Genomic DNA, 16,188 nt, shown 5'->3' on the forward strand with positions numbered 1-16,188 from the left:
GCATATGTGAATTATGCTCATGGATTCTATGTGGGGAGGGGTACCCAGCGCTCCTGCATGTAGGAATGAGGTGTGCGCATGTGATTACATGTATTTGCAATTGAACATAGCCCAAAAGTTGTCATGGTTGAGCTGCTGTTAATACAGCATTAATATATAATCCTATATTTATTTATTTTTATATACCGACATTCGATCTGGCATATCACATCGGTTTACAGAAAATAATATAATCTATATATATACACACACAAACATTTTATATTCAGATAGTTTCCAGATGTACAACAAACTTGAAACTTTGAATAATATTTGTAAGAATGAGATTAAGAACTTGTAAAATGTTAACACTAAAAATGTGATGATCCTTTGTAATATTGCTTTCAGGTTGCAGCTGTCTCTCTCCTTGTGCAGATACAGTACTGAAAAGAAGACCTCATGGACAGCTTGACTTCCAAAAAAATAAGATTTATTGTTTTGCTTGTAAATACACATATAAAAAAATGTACTGCATTTTCCATACAGCTGTTGCAATGTTACACTTAATAGTAAAACAAACCCTTCAGTGAAGAGAATATCTAAAGCTACCAAAGAAAGCTCTGTCAGCAAACGGCTCAGAATAATACAAACCTCTCTGAAAGAAACGGCTTAAGCACATATTCAATCCCATTCAGGCTTTCTTCTTTAAGCATGGATTATTGCTGAAGGAACACATGGGGTTTAACTACCCTTCTCCCCCCCCCCTTAAAGAACCCGCTGGCTGGCCTGGTGGCTCCGTGCCAGTGCACTACCATTGAGCAAGGTGAGGGGGGGGGGGGACGGGGACGACCTCTGTTTGATTCTTGGCTCAGATCTTTCGTGCCCTGCCTCCCCCATCAATTGGCCAGGTTGCTGCAGATGTAGTGTTCACAGCCTTCAGGGTGGGGTGGGGGGGGGGGCAAGGGAAGTCAAGTCATTGCACAACAGCGAAGCCCACTGGCGGGTCTGGCAGGACTGCAGGGTTCCAAAAACAGCCCTGGTGCATGGCCCCTGGTGGAGGGTGTTTGCTGCAAGACTGCACTAAAATATGGCGGGAGGGGGAGACAAATCCCCAGCTGGTTGCAAATGATGGCTCATGGCACTGGGATCACTGAGCTGGAACCCCAAAAGGGCCCCCCCGTGCTTGGTACAGCCATTCTGCATTTGTCTCCATTTATAACATGCGATGTGAGGGGAGCACACACTCGGCACCCAGTAAGCAAACTGTGTGTGCATTACACATAACCTGCACCTATTCAGATAATATGAACACTGCACATATTCTGGGCTTTTAAAGCATGCGATATGAACGCCACACGCGTGTCGCACGCACATGTTTACACTGAGCTTTACTGAACAAAGACAAGTAAAAAGATGGGAAATGAAAACACAGTTTCTTTTTGTAATACATTTCACCATTTACAAAATAGTTTATTTCCTTAAATTGTGCTTAACAAGATGCTTTGTATGGTGTGTGCTCAGACTAACAACTGTATGTCACCGGCCCTTTAAAAGTAAGCCTTGGGCCGCCTCAAACAGACTTTTGCAAAACTCACAGATTCTAGACGAAGACGGCATGCACAAATGCAAAAAAAATTACTCCAAAAGTGCTGATTACGTTGCTCCTACAATAAAAAAAAGAGAAAGCAAAACTATACACAGAGTTATCAATTCACACAGGTTAAAACCAGGGAAAATTGATGGCTTCGTCTGACAAGGGACCTGGTGTTGCGCCGTCACATTTACAAACTTGTAGGCTGGTTCTCCGCACAGAAACCTGGAACGCAAGAGGCCACAGGCACCACCGGGGTAAAAAATGGGACCGAGGGAGTCATCGGGAAACTCAAAGCAAATTCTGGGAACAGAGTTTCATCACAACCTTCACCGGTAAGGACTGTATCACGGAACACACTGCACAGCAATCCGGGAAAACTGGGCCCATTTTATGAACGTTTTCCTGGGTGCTAGATAGGCCTTTTTATAAATGAAAGCCAGTGCCCTCTAAACCCAATCCTCGGGACACACCCAGCCAGGATAGCCACAATAAATATGCATGAAAGATATTTGCATACAACTGAGGCAGTGCATGGAAATCTCTCTCATGCATATTCATTGCCAATATCCTGAAAACCTGGCTAGGTGTGTCCCGAGGACAGAGCTGGAGAACATCCCGCTCTTACCATCACGCAGGTCCACACAGGAGCTGCCACTTGCCCATTAATCGACAAGACTGCTGCCAGCTGGCTCCGTTCCTCCCCAGCAGGCTGATCCAGTCCTGGTTTCGCTCCACTGCGCGTCGGACTCGCAACCCTGCTTTTCTTAGGCAGAACAACAAATCCTTGCCTGCAATGGGGGGAAAACCAGGACTGATTCAGCAAACAAAAAACTCTGAGCTCGCTGGCAGCCCTGGTGCACAGCGGTGTCTTGGCACCATTCTGCTCTGGCATCACAGACCTAAGCCATGCCCCACTCACCGGTTGCTGCGTTGCACCCATGGGTCACTGGAGGGGTTGTCGCACCAATATCGCATGAACAGTTGCTGAATGGACTCTGGGCAAGGAGATTTTCTTTCAAAATTACACCCATAACCTTTAGCCCAAAACTAACAAGATGCCAAAGGTGAACTAGGAATAAGATCAAAACGGAAAGCAGAGCCAAGAAGTCTGATGTTATCTGAAGAGGCTTCATGTCTGAGAACCTCTCTCACACCTTTCTCAGCTCAGCTCTGCAGTATTTGGGTCACGGTGTCTCTAGCAATTTAAAGGTAAGGAGCCAAAGAAAGTGAATTTAAAAAAAGCCGGCGTGCCCTGAACGTGACCTGCTGTCCGTCACTACAGGAGAGCAGGTTTTCTGTACTGGCACATCCTCTGCGCTCAGTGCTGGGGAGGGCAGGAAGAAGATTACCCCCCCCCACACCCAAATCAGGCAAGCTGTGTGAACACCCAGCCATGACTGACAGCTCGGGCCTGGGGTCATCCAATGGCTCCACGTTGCCTCTTCTGAGAGAACCAGGAGGCCATAGGCACAGCAGGGAAACGCAGGACTGACTTGGCCAGTCCAGAAGACAGAACTGGCTGATCCCACTACAGCAGGTAATGCCGGGCCCATGAATATGCATGAGCTATATTTGAATACAATGGAGGCAGTACCTGCAATGTACCTCATACCAATTCGTTGTGGCTATTCTGAAAACCAGCTGCCTACCCTGCTCTACAGGCTGAGCCAAGCACGACTAGTCATGTCCGACCAAGAGCTTTTTCAAAAACTAATGCTAACTATTTTACTGAGGGTCAGAAAGCAACCAACCGGAGTACATTGCAGCACAGGAGCAGAGCGGAACAACAAATCTGAAACATCTGTTTAAATTTCATGTTCCCCATTACACAGAAAGAATTAAGAACTTCAGTTAAGCCCTGATGACATCTAAAGTCACTTGTAAGTGCTGACCATTAGTAAGAGAAAACCCAAAAATACAATCACCAAACTTTGGATTGCAATTCAACTGAAAGACTACTGAAACTAAGGTTCCCAGATAACTCCAAGCCAAAACGGATGGACTAGGTCAGTCCTGGTTTGCAGGCTAGCAAGGTAGCCCGATGGCAAATTTCAGCTTCTCCCCCAGGTGTATTCTGGTACTGGTGGTGCTGAATTTAGAAAAAGCAAAACAAATGCAACGCACTCTGAATCAAGTCTAAAAATCAGGACTGAGCCAATCAGCAATTCTGGGTTTGGTTTGTATGGATGGAGTTTGGTGTCCCTATAGCTCTATATCCAGGGTGATAAGTTGGAGCCACTGCTGGTTTCACCCCATTGCATGCAGGGAGATGTAGTTGCAATTTCTCAATCAAGTTCCCTATCAAAGCAGGATCCCATCTCCCCTGCATGCAGAGGGGTAAAAAAACTAGGACTGGCTCAACATCTCTCTTCTGACCTGGAACTATAAGTGTTACTGCATGCAGTGGGCTTGGCCTGTCTTACGACCTCCTAGAGTCATCCTGGAAGCCATCTTGAGACGGAGCCGCTCTGTAGATAAGGCCTTGATAAAAATCAATGGGGTTTTTTTTGCCATCAAAACAGATACAAATAATAAAGGTTTATATTTCAGATCTTCTCAATGAATACTGTCCAAGAAGGAAAAGCAAAACGAAATCCCATACAAAACCCAATCCAAAGAAATCATTGGAATGTCATAAGAAAAAAAAGCACCCAAGCAATAAGAGAAAGGCTCGATACATGAGAAGCTTAAAAATATCACCATACTTGCCTCACTGGGAAGTGTTGCAAAGCACAGGAGTCCTGCAAACAGACAAGGTCATAACCCAAACTATATCAGAGCATAAGTGATGTGACCTCTTCATTCTTCCTTTAACTGCCTTGTTTTCAAAAAGCAAATCAGTCACAAAGTACAGGACTGGTACATTCAGTCAACAGAGGGAAAACACAGACTCCTCCAGAGAGAATAGCAATGTGCAGAACAAATACAGCACACGTCACTTCTGAATTCAGAGCACCTTGGCAATCTGTATTCTGATGCGTGTGTGCAGAATGATGTCACGCCGCTCACTCTCTCGCTGCTCAGCAACTTTGTACAGCAACTATGTCAGAAAAGGTCCGTGGCGGGAGTCTGTTTTACACGAGAAAACCAGTAATGATGAAACAGCTTCCCTGAGTGTGGCAGCCGTTACGGGAACCTATCAAAAAGGCTCAACGTGCGAACGTCCTCTGCTGGCCTTCTGAAGGTGAGCTCCGGCACTGTCTTGGAGCAACCTGCTGGCCAGAGGAGGATGTACTGCCTTCTTTCTTGCACTGCAATAAACAATGGCATTGGCTTGGTATTTTGGGATTGCAATGGTATCAGATATGAGGCCTCTTAAATCTGAAATGATATACGTTCAGTCGACTGGTCTGAGGGGACATTAAAAGCTTGCCTGATTTTAAAAAGCATTTGCATACTTTTCTGCCTGGCGTGTGCATTATTATTTGCAGTGTTTTTATTTTGAGTTTACTAGTGTAGCTTTTATTTTTTACTGTTTGTTTAGTTAAGTGCTTTTACATCTATATTTTATTTTATTGTAATAGTTATGATTATATATGTACTATTGTTACTTGCATGCGGGATATACATTTTTAAATAAGTGAGCTTTTGAAAATTGCTACAAATATATGCCCTTGGAATTGTCCATGTAAATGTAAATGCACTTTATGCGCATAAATGGATTTTTAAAATTGCTACAATAGTATGTTACATTATATGAGTAATTCCTTTTGAAATTATCTCCTAATGTGCCAAATCTAAGACAGACCCGTTTCAATTTCTTTTAAAGGGGAGGTTGTCAGATGCGTGCCTCTTCCGATACTGACCAGAGAAATCAGGCTGGGAGGCTTCTGGCTTCCCTTACCCTAGAGCGATTTCCTATTTTCCTTGCTTGAGAGGATATTACACGTTCCGCAGTGAGTGTCCTTCCCTGCTTGGAGGTCCTCAAGTATAGATTAGTGTCTCATGCCCCAGCCTAGCTATGGGGGAATGTCCTGACTTAAGAACCTCATATCTAAGAGGTGCAGTACTCAAAGAGTTAATGAAACTGCAAAGCAGATGGAGGACATGAATAACGACAAGGAGCCTGCAGACCATGGTGTCTTTCTGCACACTGTCACTAATGGTGAACAAACCTCCAGGTCAGAGGCTTCTTGTAGGGCTCAGATGAACTGGACAGTGAAGCCCCGCCAGCAGCAATTGTGCCCACCGGGCGTGCTGGATTATATACCATGTTCACTGCTGTGTGAGATCCCTGCAGTCACGAGGCCCAGGACCACGGAGGTCCTAACATTTAATACAAAGCTTTCTCAAGTGAGGATTTTAACTGCAACAGAGGTTGCAAGCCTGGCACCATCACAATCCAGAAAGGCCTGAAGTTAGGAATCCTGCCTCTAAACTCAAGATCAAGGGATTACTTCTCAATGCGCAACTTCCATACAGGTCAGTGTATAGATTTTATTAGAATACGGAAGACAAAGCATTATTCCTCCTTGTGCAGCGTACAACTCTGCACCGCTGCTCGCAGCCCATGGCTTTACTGTGACTCAGACAGAAGAGCGCCTTTTCCCTCAGCCCTGCAATGGTCTACTCTGCCCCTTGTCCTATAACTTCAAGCTGGATCTGAAATGCACTCAGTACCTACTGCCAGGTTCAAACAGGAGGTCTGAGGGTGCAAAAGATGACAGAAATATGCTAAACGTCAAGATTTTTTTTTTTTTTATAAATGTGCACCTTTTCTAAATAGTATAAAGACAAATGGATTTTACCTTATTTTGGCATAATTTACTTTTTCTTCTATTGCAATCACAATTACCTAAAAAGTTAATTATGTGAAAAACATTAAGCTGCAAATAACTCTGGGCTCTGTCTAAAAATCAGGCTCACGTATATCCTGACACTGTGCATCCTGAAGCACAAACAGTTCCTGGCGGTTTTTAAATCTCTCATGACCGCACGGGTCAGACTTCAGATTTTACTCACCCACCCTCATCTGAAATATCCGCACCTCCACTTACAGAGGGGGACTTTGCCGGAGGGAAAGCTCGTAGCACATCCAGACCACATCCAACCTCTGGCTTGAGGAGCGTTTGTGTGGTTACACTCTCACCCCTGCTGCTGCCTGCATACACATTTCATGTATTTAAAACTGATAACTTTTAAGATATAAGGTTCCACCCCATCTCCTCCTTAATTGAGATTCCCTGTTCAACTTTTTCTTTTCCCTCTGCAGAGGGTTTGATCACTGAACGCACCTCTCCACCATCAGCACTGCTCTCTACACCTCTCAGAGCGTCCTACGCACACTTACGCTCTGACACTTTCCATCAGCTGAATTACAACAGCACCGTGTCCCTCTGGAACCAGCCCACAGGTGACGGAGGCAGAAAACAATGGACCAAAGCAACAACGTTTGGGCAGCCTTCACCTTCTGCGGGGGCGCAACGCTCAGTGGCCTGACCTGGGAAGCGACTCCCGAGGGTCTCCCGTCCACGCGCGTCACACGTCAAGTTTCCTTCCAGCTAAAAAATCAGGTGTGTTGAGAAGACATTTTAAGCACTCTGAAGCTACAACCGCCACATAATGAAGGACACAAGTTCCAGGGAAAGAGGGAAACTGTGATAATGGGAGGAGCCGGCCCTTTCAGATCGTTGTCCCCTGATCCCCCGAGGCAGTGTCTCTGCATCCAGTGAAAGAAATATATCGTTTTGTTTCTACCTCCTCCGTTTTAAAAAGCAGCCAGGACAAACAAAAGCTGATATCTTTATATTGCAAACCTATCGGTAGGTTTACATCCTCGTTGAACAAAAAAAAAAAAATGGTGGGGAAAAAGGGGTCTCTTATTTATTCCAATTGTTCACCAGTGAATAAAGAAATATTTTCTGTGGGGCTTTGACTTCCCTCCTCCCTCACTAATGCAGCCATGTTAGTCAGGTCCTTGCCCAGGGGCCACAGACCACAGCACCCTCTGGAACGTAGGATGTGTGCATTCCAAATCTGGCCACCGGGTGTCGCTGTTGATCAACGTCTGGGAGTTGCTCCCTTCCAGCCTCCTGGGCAGAGGGCGTCCAGCCCGAGAGATGGAGCCTGGGTCTCTCGCAGAGGTTGCCTTTTAAATTAGCAGGCATGTGGGATTGCTGGAAACAGCCAACGATCGATCGTGAATGCGAGACGCAGCAGCACCTCTCTTCTTCAGACAGCACTGCACACATTTAAAACAAATGTCAACCCTTAAAAGGCCGTAAACGCGTCATTTTCCGTTTGGATTCCTGCTTCGCTTCTGAGGGGAGGCATTGTAAGTCCGGCCTGCTATTAAAAGCGGCCACATTTACCGTTATGAGTAACTCAGGGGGATACCTGCGGTGCAGATTCTCATCACGATGATCCCTGGAAAACACAACTGCTGCACCAACATCCTTTTGCAACTCGTATGGAATATGGCGGCCATGGCTCCCTGCTTCTAAGACCCTTCCCCCCCCCTCCCCCCGAGCCTGCACATCAGCTTAATACACAAAGCTATACGGCAGGGAAAAAAAAAGGAGACCCCCACAATAAGACCAAGAGAGGAAATAATGAGCCCAGTTGATATTTAAAGGTCTGGGGACAGCGGTGCTGCCTGTAATGAACTCTGGGGTGTAAAGAACACCTCGGGCTGCTTATATTTCTCATTCTTCAAAGGCAAAATTAGAAAAGAATGACATTTAATATGAGCCAATTACTCTTTTTGGGATGATGTCATATCCCCACCCCCTTCACCCATCAGTGGCTTTGATGTACGGGAACATGCAGATTCAGCAGAGCCAGATGCTGGGGATGCACCAAAAAAGCAACAACAAAAAAAATGCAGCGATTACAAAGATCTACTCCATATGAAATTAAAATTCATTTCTCTTTAGCACATTTTTCCTTATGGTCCTGGAGGTGGTGACCTCCCGGCGAGCTGGATCCTGGAGGTTGTGACCTCACGGCGAGCCGCGTCCTGGAGACAGTCTGACCTTCCATAAACTCTCCGCGGTCTATCTAGGTACAGCTTCCTGAGACCCTGAGTGCTTGCTGGCCGCACAGCTGGGCCTCGACAGGGACCCGAGCTTAGCCTTCCTCGCTTAAGCTAACTCCAACCTGGCAGTGGAGGAGCGGAACATCACCCAGACCGTTGCACTGTGCCTCTCCTTCCTGGCCCCCCTCCCATGCCCTGGGATGCTACATTGCTCAAAGGCCTCAAGCGCTTGGCTGTCCTCGCTGGAATCTACGCTTGCTCCGGCCGCTAGGTGGTGCCAGAGTTCTTGCCGAGTTTGGTCACCGCTCGCGTGGCTTCTTCTGGCATTCCCAAGGGATGGGACAAAATGGAGGTCGTCGTGCTCAATTGCCGAAGAGTGTTCAGCACCACTAGAAGCCAAGAAGGAAGAGTACAGAAAATTATAATTAAAAAAAATCCCCCAAAAAATACATCAGCAAGGACAGAAACAAGACAAATGCAAGCAAACTCAAGTCTGAAGCCCAACATCCAGCTGCTATAATTTGCAACCGTATGCTGCTGGTGGCCAGGATTCAGATTAAAATACCAGTGGAAAATTACTTCTGCTATTTAGAGACATAAAACCAAAATAAATATAACTGAGCACAACCTTTTTTAGAAACCCTGAAAATTCAAATCCCTTACATTGAAGGCGCTTTCCCCCCCCCCCCCCCCCCCATCTCCTATTCGCGAGTTCCACTCTTTTTTCTAAGTGACAGAGACCCATCCTGGGAAACCGTGCAGGCTCAGTGGGCAGGACTGCCAGTAAGTGAGGCACAGCGTAGCCGTGTCAGGCTCTGGCCCTGTGCGCCGCGCACCTCAGCAGTTCCCAAACCCCATCCTTGCAACCTGCTCCTCCAGGTACAGTCTTTCCTCGGTAAGCAAAACACTTCTCTTTGACCGGATGTGCATAAAGATCTCGTGATATCCAAAACAGATCTGCTGCAGGGGAGGGAAACGGGGGCTGCGCTCTCAAGGAATGGATTTGGGATCCGATAATCCCCCAATGTCACCGATGGCCAAGTCCCCCTCCCTGTTCCTTTCTAGCACAGTTTCCAACCACACACACACACACACACACACACACACACTTGCCAGGCTACAGAAAAAACCCCCCAAACCATCTCCTGAACGCACGGTTCACTTTTCTCCGTAACTCCCTGCACTCCCTGTTAATTACCTTTGAAAGTGTATGAGACTTGAAGACTAGAGCTCTACTCACTTGGCCTCAGGACGGGGAGCGAGCAGTGCTGATCCAGCCAGGACAGCGTCGTCTGGTACAGGTCGTTTAAGCTGCTGGTAGACACCATGCCGTTAAAAGACTCAAACAGGGGCTTGACGATCACACTGAACTGCACACCAGAGGCAGTGAAGGAAGGAATCTGTAAGAGCGCACCCGAGAGCCACAGAACAGTCCTCTGGAGACGCTGATCCGCCTCCCCCCCCCCCCGGCCCACACTCCTAGCTGAGAAATGCAGCTTCCCACTGCCACACGCCAGAAATCCTTAGGCTGCGGCGCCACAAGTTCTATTTGGCCGCTTATTAGCCAAGACGATGGCTTTTACTTGCCGGAAATGAACATCACGTCTCTAGGTGGCCGAGACCCAGCCCGTGAGAACATTCAGAGGTTGGGCAAGAAACGGTGCCCAGAGATGGCTTTCTGCAAAGGGCAGAGCTGAATATCCTCCCCCCTCCTGCTCTTCCTGCCACCTCCCCCCACCCTGTCTGTTTTTGCAGCACCAGAAAAAAAAAAAGAAAATGCCAGAGGAAGGGAGAAGCCTTCGAGCGGTCGCCCGCCAACACAGCTCGGGAACTGCACCGAAGCAAGGCCCTCGCGTTTCGGTAGGAGGCTGCCAGAGAGCAGCCGAGGAAGTGGGCCCCCCACCATTCCTGAACCCCCAAGCTCAGGGATCTGGATTCACCCCCGCACCATATCCAGACGGGACGGGAGCAACCGAGCCCCCGAGAGAGAAGGATACGATCCAGAACTTCCAGTTCTGAAGGGTCCTGTTCTTCACGTACTGCTCGTACAGGTCCCGCATGTGGTCGAACCTCTGCCGGGAGACTGGCACGCCGGTTTCCGGAAGCTGCTGCTGGCAGGAGCTGAGCAGTGAGAAAAATAAAGACAAGAACCGCATTAAGCACGGCGTCCTTGCCCCCAGCGCTGCCCCCTTCCCCCTGCACACTCTGTGGGGTGCCGTGTGCACCCCCCGCCCTCTGCTTGCACTGCCCGGGGCAGGGCGGGCTCTGCTCTCTTGCAGCTTCTTTTAGTTTTGGAGCTAGGATTAAGGGCCTTGTGGGGGCCACATTAAAATGAGCCGAAATTTTGCTGGGTTTGTTTAAAAGCCCTGGAATGTTTTGGTTTTTAATAGGACAAAATCGTTTCTCAAGTCTTCTTAATCTTTCTCCCTTGAAAGGTCTCAGGGCGAGTTACAGATAGAAACACAGACTGCTAAGCACGGCACAGTGAGGGCAACACTACTGCAGGTAACCCGGAAACAGAAAGCTGCACCGCCAATGCTTTATTCTGGCATTTTCCCCGATGTTTTTTATGGTGAAGACCCTGGCCAGAGACCGCAACGCAGGGAAGATGCCGCAATTAAACATTGCTATGTAGTCACTTGGTGTGTGGTTTGTTTTTTTTAATTTAAAGGCACAGTGTCTCCTCATGGCACAATGCTAGCCGGCAGCGAGTAAGGCCATGGTACGGCATTTCCAGGGCAATGTTTTAGGAAATGCTTTTGCTCTGCAATAAAAGCTGGGCGGCTCTGGAATCAAACTGGAACAGAGTAAGCTGTGGACCCCAAGTCTCTTTCCACGTCACCTCACTGTGCCCCCTGTGAGACTTCAGAATCTCCTGAGCGATAGCCAAGCAACGCAAGAGGAGACCTGGCAGCCAGATTCAATGGGTTTTTTTTTGCAGACTATTCCTCCTAGAGAAATCAGAACTAGTCACCCAGGTGTTACATGGATCAGGTCAACTGCGATAAATGGAGCCCAACTGGCAACCCTCTCCTTCACAGAAGAGAGCTCGGCGACTCTTCACCCTCACTAACGCTTGGAAGGTCCCCAAGGCTGCTTTAATAGAACGGCTGTTGATTTTCTCTTCTTGTGGACCCTTCCCTCCCCGTCCCCCTGGCCTGGGCAGCTCCTCGACTGTCACAAGGGCGGGGAAGCGTCTGAGCCCGTTCAGGGAACTGACTTGATGGCGGCGTTCAGCTCCTCCACTTCTTCCCGCAGGCGGCGGGTTTCGTCCTGCAGCTGGGCTCTCTCCTGCTGTAGCTTGCTAATGTACTCCACAGTCTTCTGCAGCGTGATGGCGTGGCTGATCTGCACGGAGAGAAGAAAAGCAGAGACAGGCACTGAGAAGAGCTGCCCCAAGCGCCATTCAGCCCAAGCCCTTGAAAAGCAGGCTCTTCCAGCCCTTGCAGACCCAAATGTGACCTGAATCCCTTCTGGAAGAATCTGCTAAAAGATGTCAGGACCACACAAACAGAATGAGGCTGAAATTTAGCCGTCACGGAATTTTAAAACTCCAGTTATCGGACAAATACAAATATGCCGAATAATCAGGACTCCACAGATGATGCTAATCAGCCCCAAAATGTCACTGGGCACAAGATAACCAGCTTTCTGACCTCCTCACCAGTTTCCTCACTCAGTCCACCTCTTCTCTTCCAAACTGCTCTTGGCAGATGGTTTCTGTTGCTTTCTGAAGCGCCTGATTGCTACTTCTCTTGTTTTTTTTCCTCCCCTAATGAGAACGTTTGCTGGCTGACCTTCAGGCCACTCAACCACTGCCACTGCAGTTCTCCAGGCCACTCAGTCGGCACGTGTATCTGCATGCCAGCAGGGACATGCACGCAATGCATTTTTCAAATGCTGCTCTGCACAAAAGTGTGGAGAATGGGGAAACGGTCTAAACACCTGCCAGCCTCAGCAGCTGCTCTCTCTCTCCCCCCCCCCCCCCATCTCTCTCCTATGGGTTAATGCAGATCCAGAGACTGCAGAGCTGTGGCAAGAAGGGGCTGACCTGAGGCTGGGCGGTTGGCATCGCTTGGTGGCATAAATAGTCCATGTGCGGGTATAGTACCCATTTAACAGAGCTGCAAAATCTTCATGAGGAGAAAAGATTATTTCAGATTTTTCGCTGTAATTCTTGTGCAGTGTCTTGGCAGCTGTGCTCCTGGCAGCTGTATACAATTTCTCCCTGCACTAAACGTTAAGTATAATATTCCTCAGTCAAAGAAAACGGAACATAGAGAACAGGAAGTGAAGCTGGGAATAGTAACAGGGTTTATATATATATTACAGATTACTCCTAAAGGAGGTTTTCAGAAAACCATCAGCTGTAAAGGACCTGGTGTCTTCGTAGCATGTGCAGGGAACTCACCGGTTTCGTGTTGGTTGAAACGAAGCTGTGGAGGGTGCTGAAACCGATTCGGATATTAAATCTTCTCTTTTGTTCTGCTGAAATGTGTTTCATTCTTCGATTCTGTCAAAACAGATTAAATACTTTTAAACATGGGATGTTGTGGTTGGACTTATGAGTCCTGTGGGTTCTCTCCAGCCTGGGCTCAGCCCATCCGACACTCCTCTGCAGCGAGTGTGTGTTGGGGAGGGCACCCGTGAATACTGCACGGTAGAATGCACTGCACTGAGGATCCTGGATAGGAAGCAAAAGGGTTTAACAAATGTCCGCAGGTGCTAATATTGTAAGAGGGAGAAGTTCGGTATAGAAAAATATTAAATAAATAAATAAATAAACTTTAAAATCTATTTACCTGGGCGAATTGTCCTCCGCTCACCCTGGCTAAAACAAACAAACACGAATGCACGCAGGGCTCCATAGCGCGTGGATGTTTATCGGATTGCTGAGAGGCATTCGCAGGAGTGTGTTTAGGCCAGGGTGGGGAGAACATGCACAGATGGGATCTTCTAATCTACGTGCGCTGGTTTCCAGCAAGATCCTGCCCACAGATACAGCAGGTGCTGAGTCTGTGCGCTCTTTGTAAGGAAAAGTACACAACTCGCCGGCGGTTTTTCAAAAAACACCCCTTGCACTGAATAAACCACAGGGACTTCCTTTACTCCTATGCCCTGCGCAGATCAGCTGCTGCCGAGGATACTGGGAAGAGGGAGACACTAAAAAAGGTGAGTGAACTGGAATAAACCGAGAGACTAAGCGCTTTTTCTTTTGTTTAGGTCAAATCCTTTAACACCAATAGCAGACACCAAATGCAGGCCAAATATTTGTGGGTACAATCAGGAGCAGCTGGTTTACTGACAAAAATCATCTTGCGATTAAAAAACCTGGGAGCCAGCATTAAAAAAGGGGGACTCTTGTTTTGATTATGAGGGGAGGTGTATTCTTGCGATAGGGTTAGCCCTCATCCTACACAAGGGCTGCACCAGAGATCTGCCGCCTTCTACTCCACAAAGACACTCCTCAGATGCACTGCGGCCTTTTCACAACGTGCCCAGCTGCTGGCGGTTTTATATATAGAGCAGTTTGTTTAAAATGTTCTACAGCAACATGAGGTCATTAATATTATTAGGTTCTGGAACTGGCCAGGGGGCTTGGAGGCAGGGCTGTGCTCGGCCATGCAGGGGGTAGTCCCAGGCCTGCTTTCTGCTCCCCGAGTTAACTGGGACTGGGGATGCTGCGGAGGTGGTGTTCACAACCCCTGGATGGGGAGGAGGATGGATGACACCAAGTGCCCAGACTCAGGATACATATGCACTAGGCCCTGGCTGAGGACTAGGTAGGAGAAGGGGTTACACAGTTGGGGGGGAAACCATGAGTGACTGTGGACGTAGGCTGGTAGCACCGTAGCCAAGTCAAAGCTGCTTCCCACTGGAGCTAGAAGCCCAAATGGAGCAGGAGGAACTGCTTGGCAAAATCAAACCCAACCCCAATCTTAATGCAGACTTCTGGAGTGCCCCAAGACAAGGGTTGGGGGGAAACGTACAAGCCTTTAGTGAGACTGACAGACAGACAGAGCTGGTTCTCTGGATATCTGCAGTGAATATTTGTGTGGGCCAATACCTTGGCTCTCCTGATCAGAGCTCCAGAGGTGCTTTTCCCTGTCCAAGGCGAACGTGTGGCTGCGGTCTGCGAGCGGGTCTGTGCATGGGAGGCAAATCTGCTGGGTTCCTCCTAGCGGGTTCAATATTTCTTTTCTTCTCCAAGTCATGCGGTCTGCAGGTCTCAGCACAGGGGTTGAGGATCTGGTGACCCAGGCTTGAACCCTACCCTACTCGATGTGTGTATGACTTTGAAAAAGGTCACTTAACCTTCTGGCGCTTTCCTACAATTGTATTTACTTGCAGTGTGGCATGGGTGGACCCATAAGTGCTGACTTGTTTGCACCCTGAAGCTGGCTGCACTCTGCAACAAAACAATTTTCATGAGTGCAGTAGCAAACCAAACCAAAGCCCTTTCGTGATCTGTGACCAATGCTGGTGGAAGGTCCACTCTTGGTGCAATCAGGAGCCGTCTGAGGAATGAGAACCCACTGGCCACGGGGACTGGAGGAGAGATGACCCTTCCTGGTTCTCAAGGTCTGCACAATCGGGGAGCCAGAGGCAGCAGGGGGGATCCCGCCTACCTTGAGTGCCACGATCTGAGAGTCGCCCGTGGATTTCCCTGTGCAGCTGCTCTGCGGAGACTGAGGGCTCAGACTCTGCTCAGATGTGCACGGCGAGCCTTTTCCTGAATTCTGATGTTCTCGACCTTCAAAACAAATAAATAAGAGCAAGTTCTTTTAATTATTCCTGCAATTGCAAAGTCGATATTCAAAGGGTCTGTTTGGGCAACTTTTTGAGTTACCTGCACAAAACCTGAGATTTGAACATTTCCCCCAACTGACCTGGTTACATTTTGTCTGAGAAACTCACTACCTGCACAACATTTAGTCAGATTAAAAAAAAAAGAAAAAAGAAGATGATGACAGAGATGTTACAGGGAGAGGGTTGACCACATTTTAGCCAGTGGAGTGCTAACATTAGTATAACCCAGCTAAGTTTAGCTAGGTTAAGTCTGGTTGGAAAAACAGCTTTCTTAAAGTTACCCGAGAATATACAGTGCAACACTTATCTGATGATACTCTGCTGAATGTTTGAGTAAAATGACCATAGTAACCATAAATCAATATTGACCTCCATATCGCTAAAGGGTCTCTTCCACTCCAAAGGGTTTAGCTACTGAGAACAAACACCAACTCATCCATGCAAAATTCCACAGGCTTCCTGCAACCTACATGCAGGCTTAAGATAAATCAAATATATAAATAAATAAACCATCTCATGATCTCAGACACACAACCACCCACTCAGTGCCACCTCCTGACTTAATCATAGCATTGGGCACCACTAAAATTATCAATAACCTGAAACGTTCTTCTAATCCCCTGAACCCTTGCCATACATCTCTATTTAAACTTATCAAGCTAGATATTGCTCTGTTCATCACTAAGTTCATTAACTCTTCGCTACAACATGACGTCATCCCTGATCTCCTAAAATAAGCCACAGTCTGCTCCATTATCAAGAAACCTACAGCTGATCCTACCATTACCTCAACTACTGCCCAATCTTCTCCCTATGTTTCATGGCCAAA

General features: G+C 47.6%; 1 protein-coding gene across 2 annotated transcripts in view; it reads right to left on the reverse strand.

Annotated features, from left to right (window-relative positions):
* Window positions 1–452: 452 nt before the first annotated feature.
* Window positions 453–16,188, reverse strand: part of MLXIP (MLX interacting protein) — an 83,862-nt gene continuing 68,126 nt past the window's right edge. For both annotated transcript variants that reach the window (XM_029571892.1, XM_029571893.1), the window contains exons 12-17: window positions 15,179–15,303; window positions 12,961–13,062; window positions 11,770–11,897; window positions 10,547–10,670; window positions 9,790–9,919; window positions 453–8,938 (exon numbers count right to left, since the gene is read on the reverse strand). In XM_029571892.1, the coding sequence (XP_029427752.1) occupies window positions 8,817–8,938; window positions 9,790–9,919; window positions 10,547–10,670; window positions 11,770–11,897; window positions 12,961–13,062; window positions 15,179–15,303 (731 nt within the window). In that variant the 3' untranslated portion in view covers window positions 453–8,816. The remainder of the gene's footprint in view (window positions 8,939–9,789; window positions 9,920–10,546; window positions 10,671–11,769; window positions 11,898–12,960; window positions 13,063–15,178; window positions 15,304–16,188) is intronic.

Source organism: Rhinatrema bivittatum, chromosome 11 (assembly GCF_901001135.1).
Source record: "Rhinatrema bivittatum chromosome 11, aRhiBiv1.1, whole genome shotgun sequence".
In the NCBI taxonomy this organism is placed as follows: domain Eukaryota; kingdom Metazoa; phylum Chordata; class Amphibia; order Gymnophiona; family Rhinatrematidae; genus Rhinatrema; species Rhinatrema bivittatum.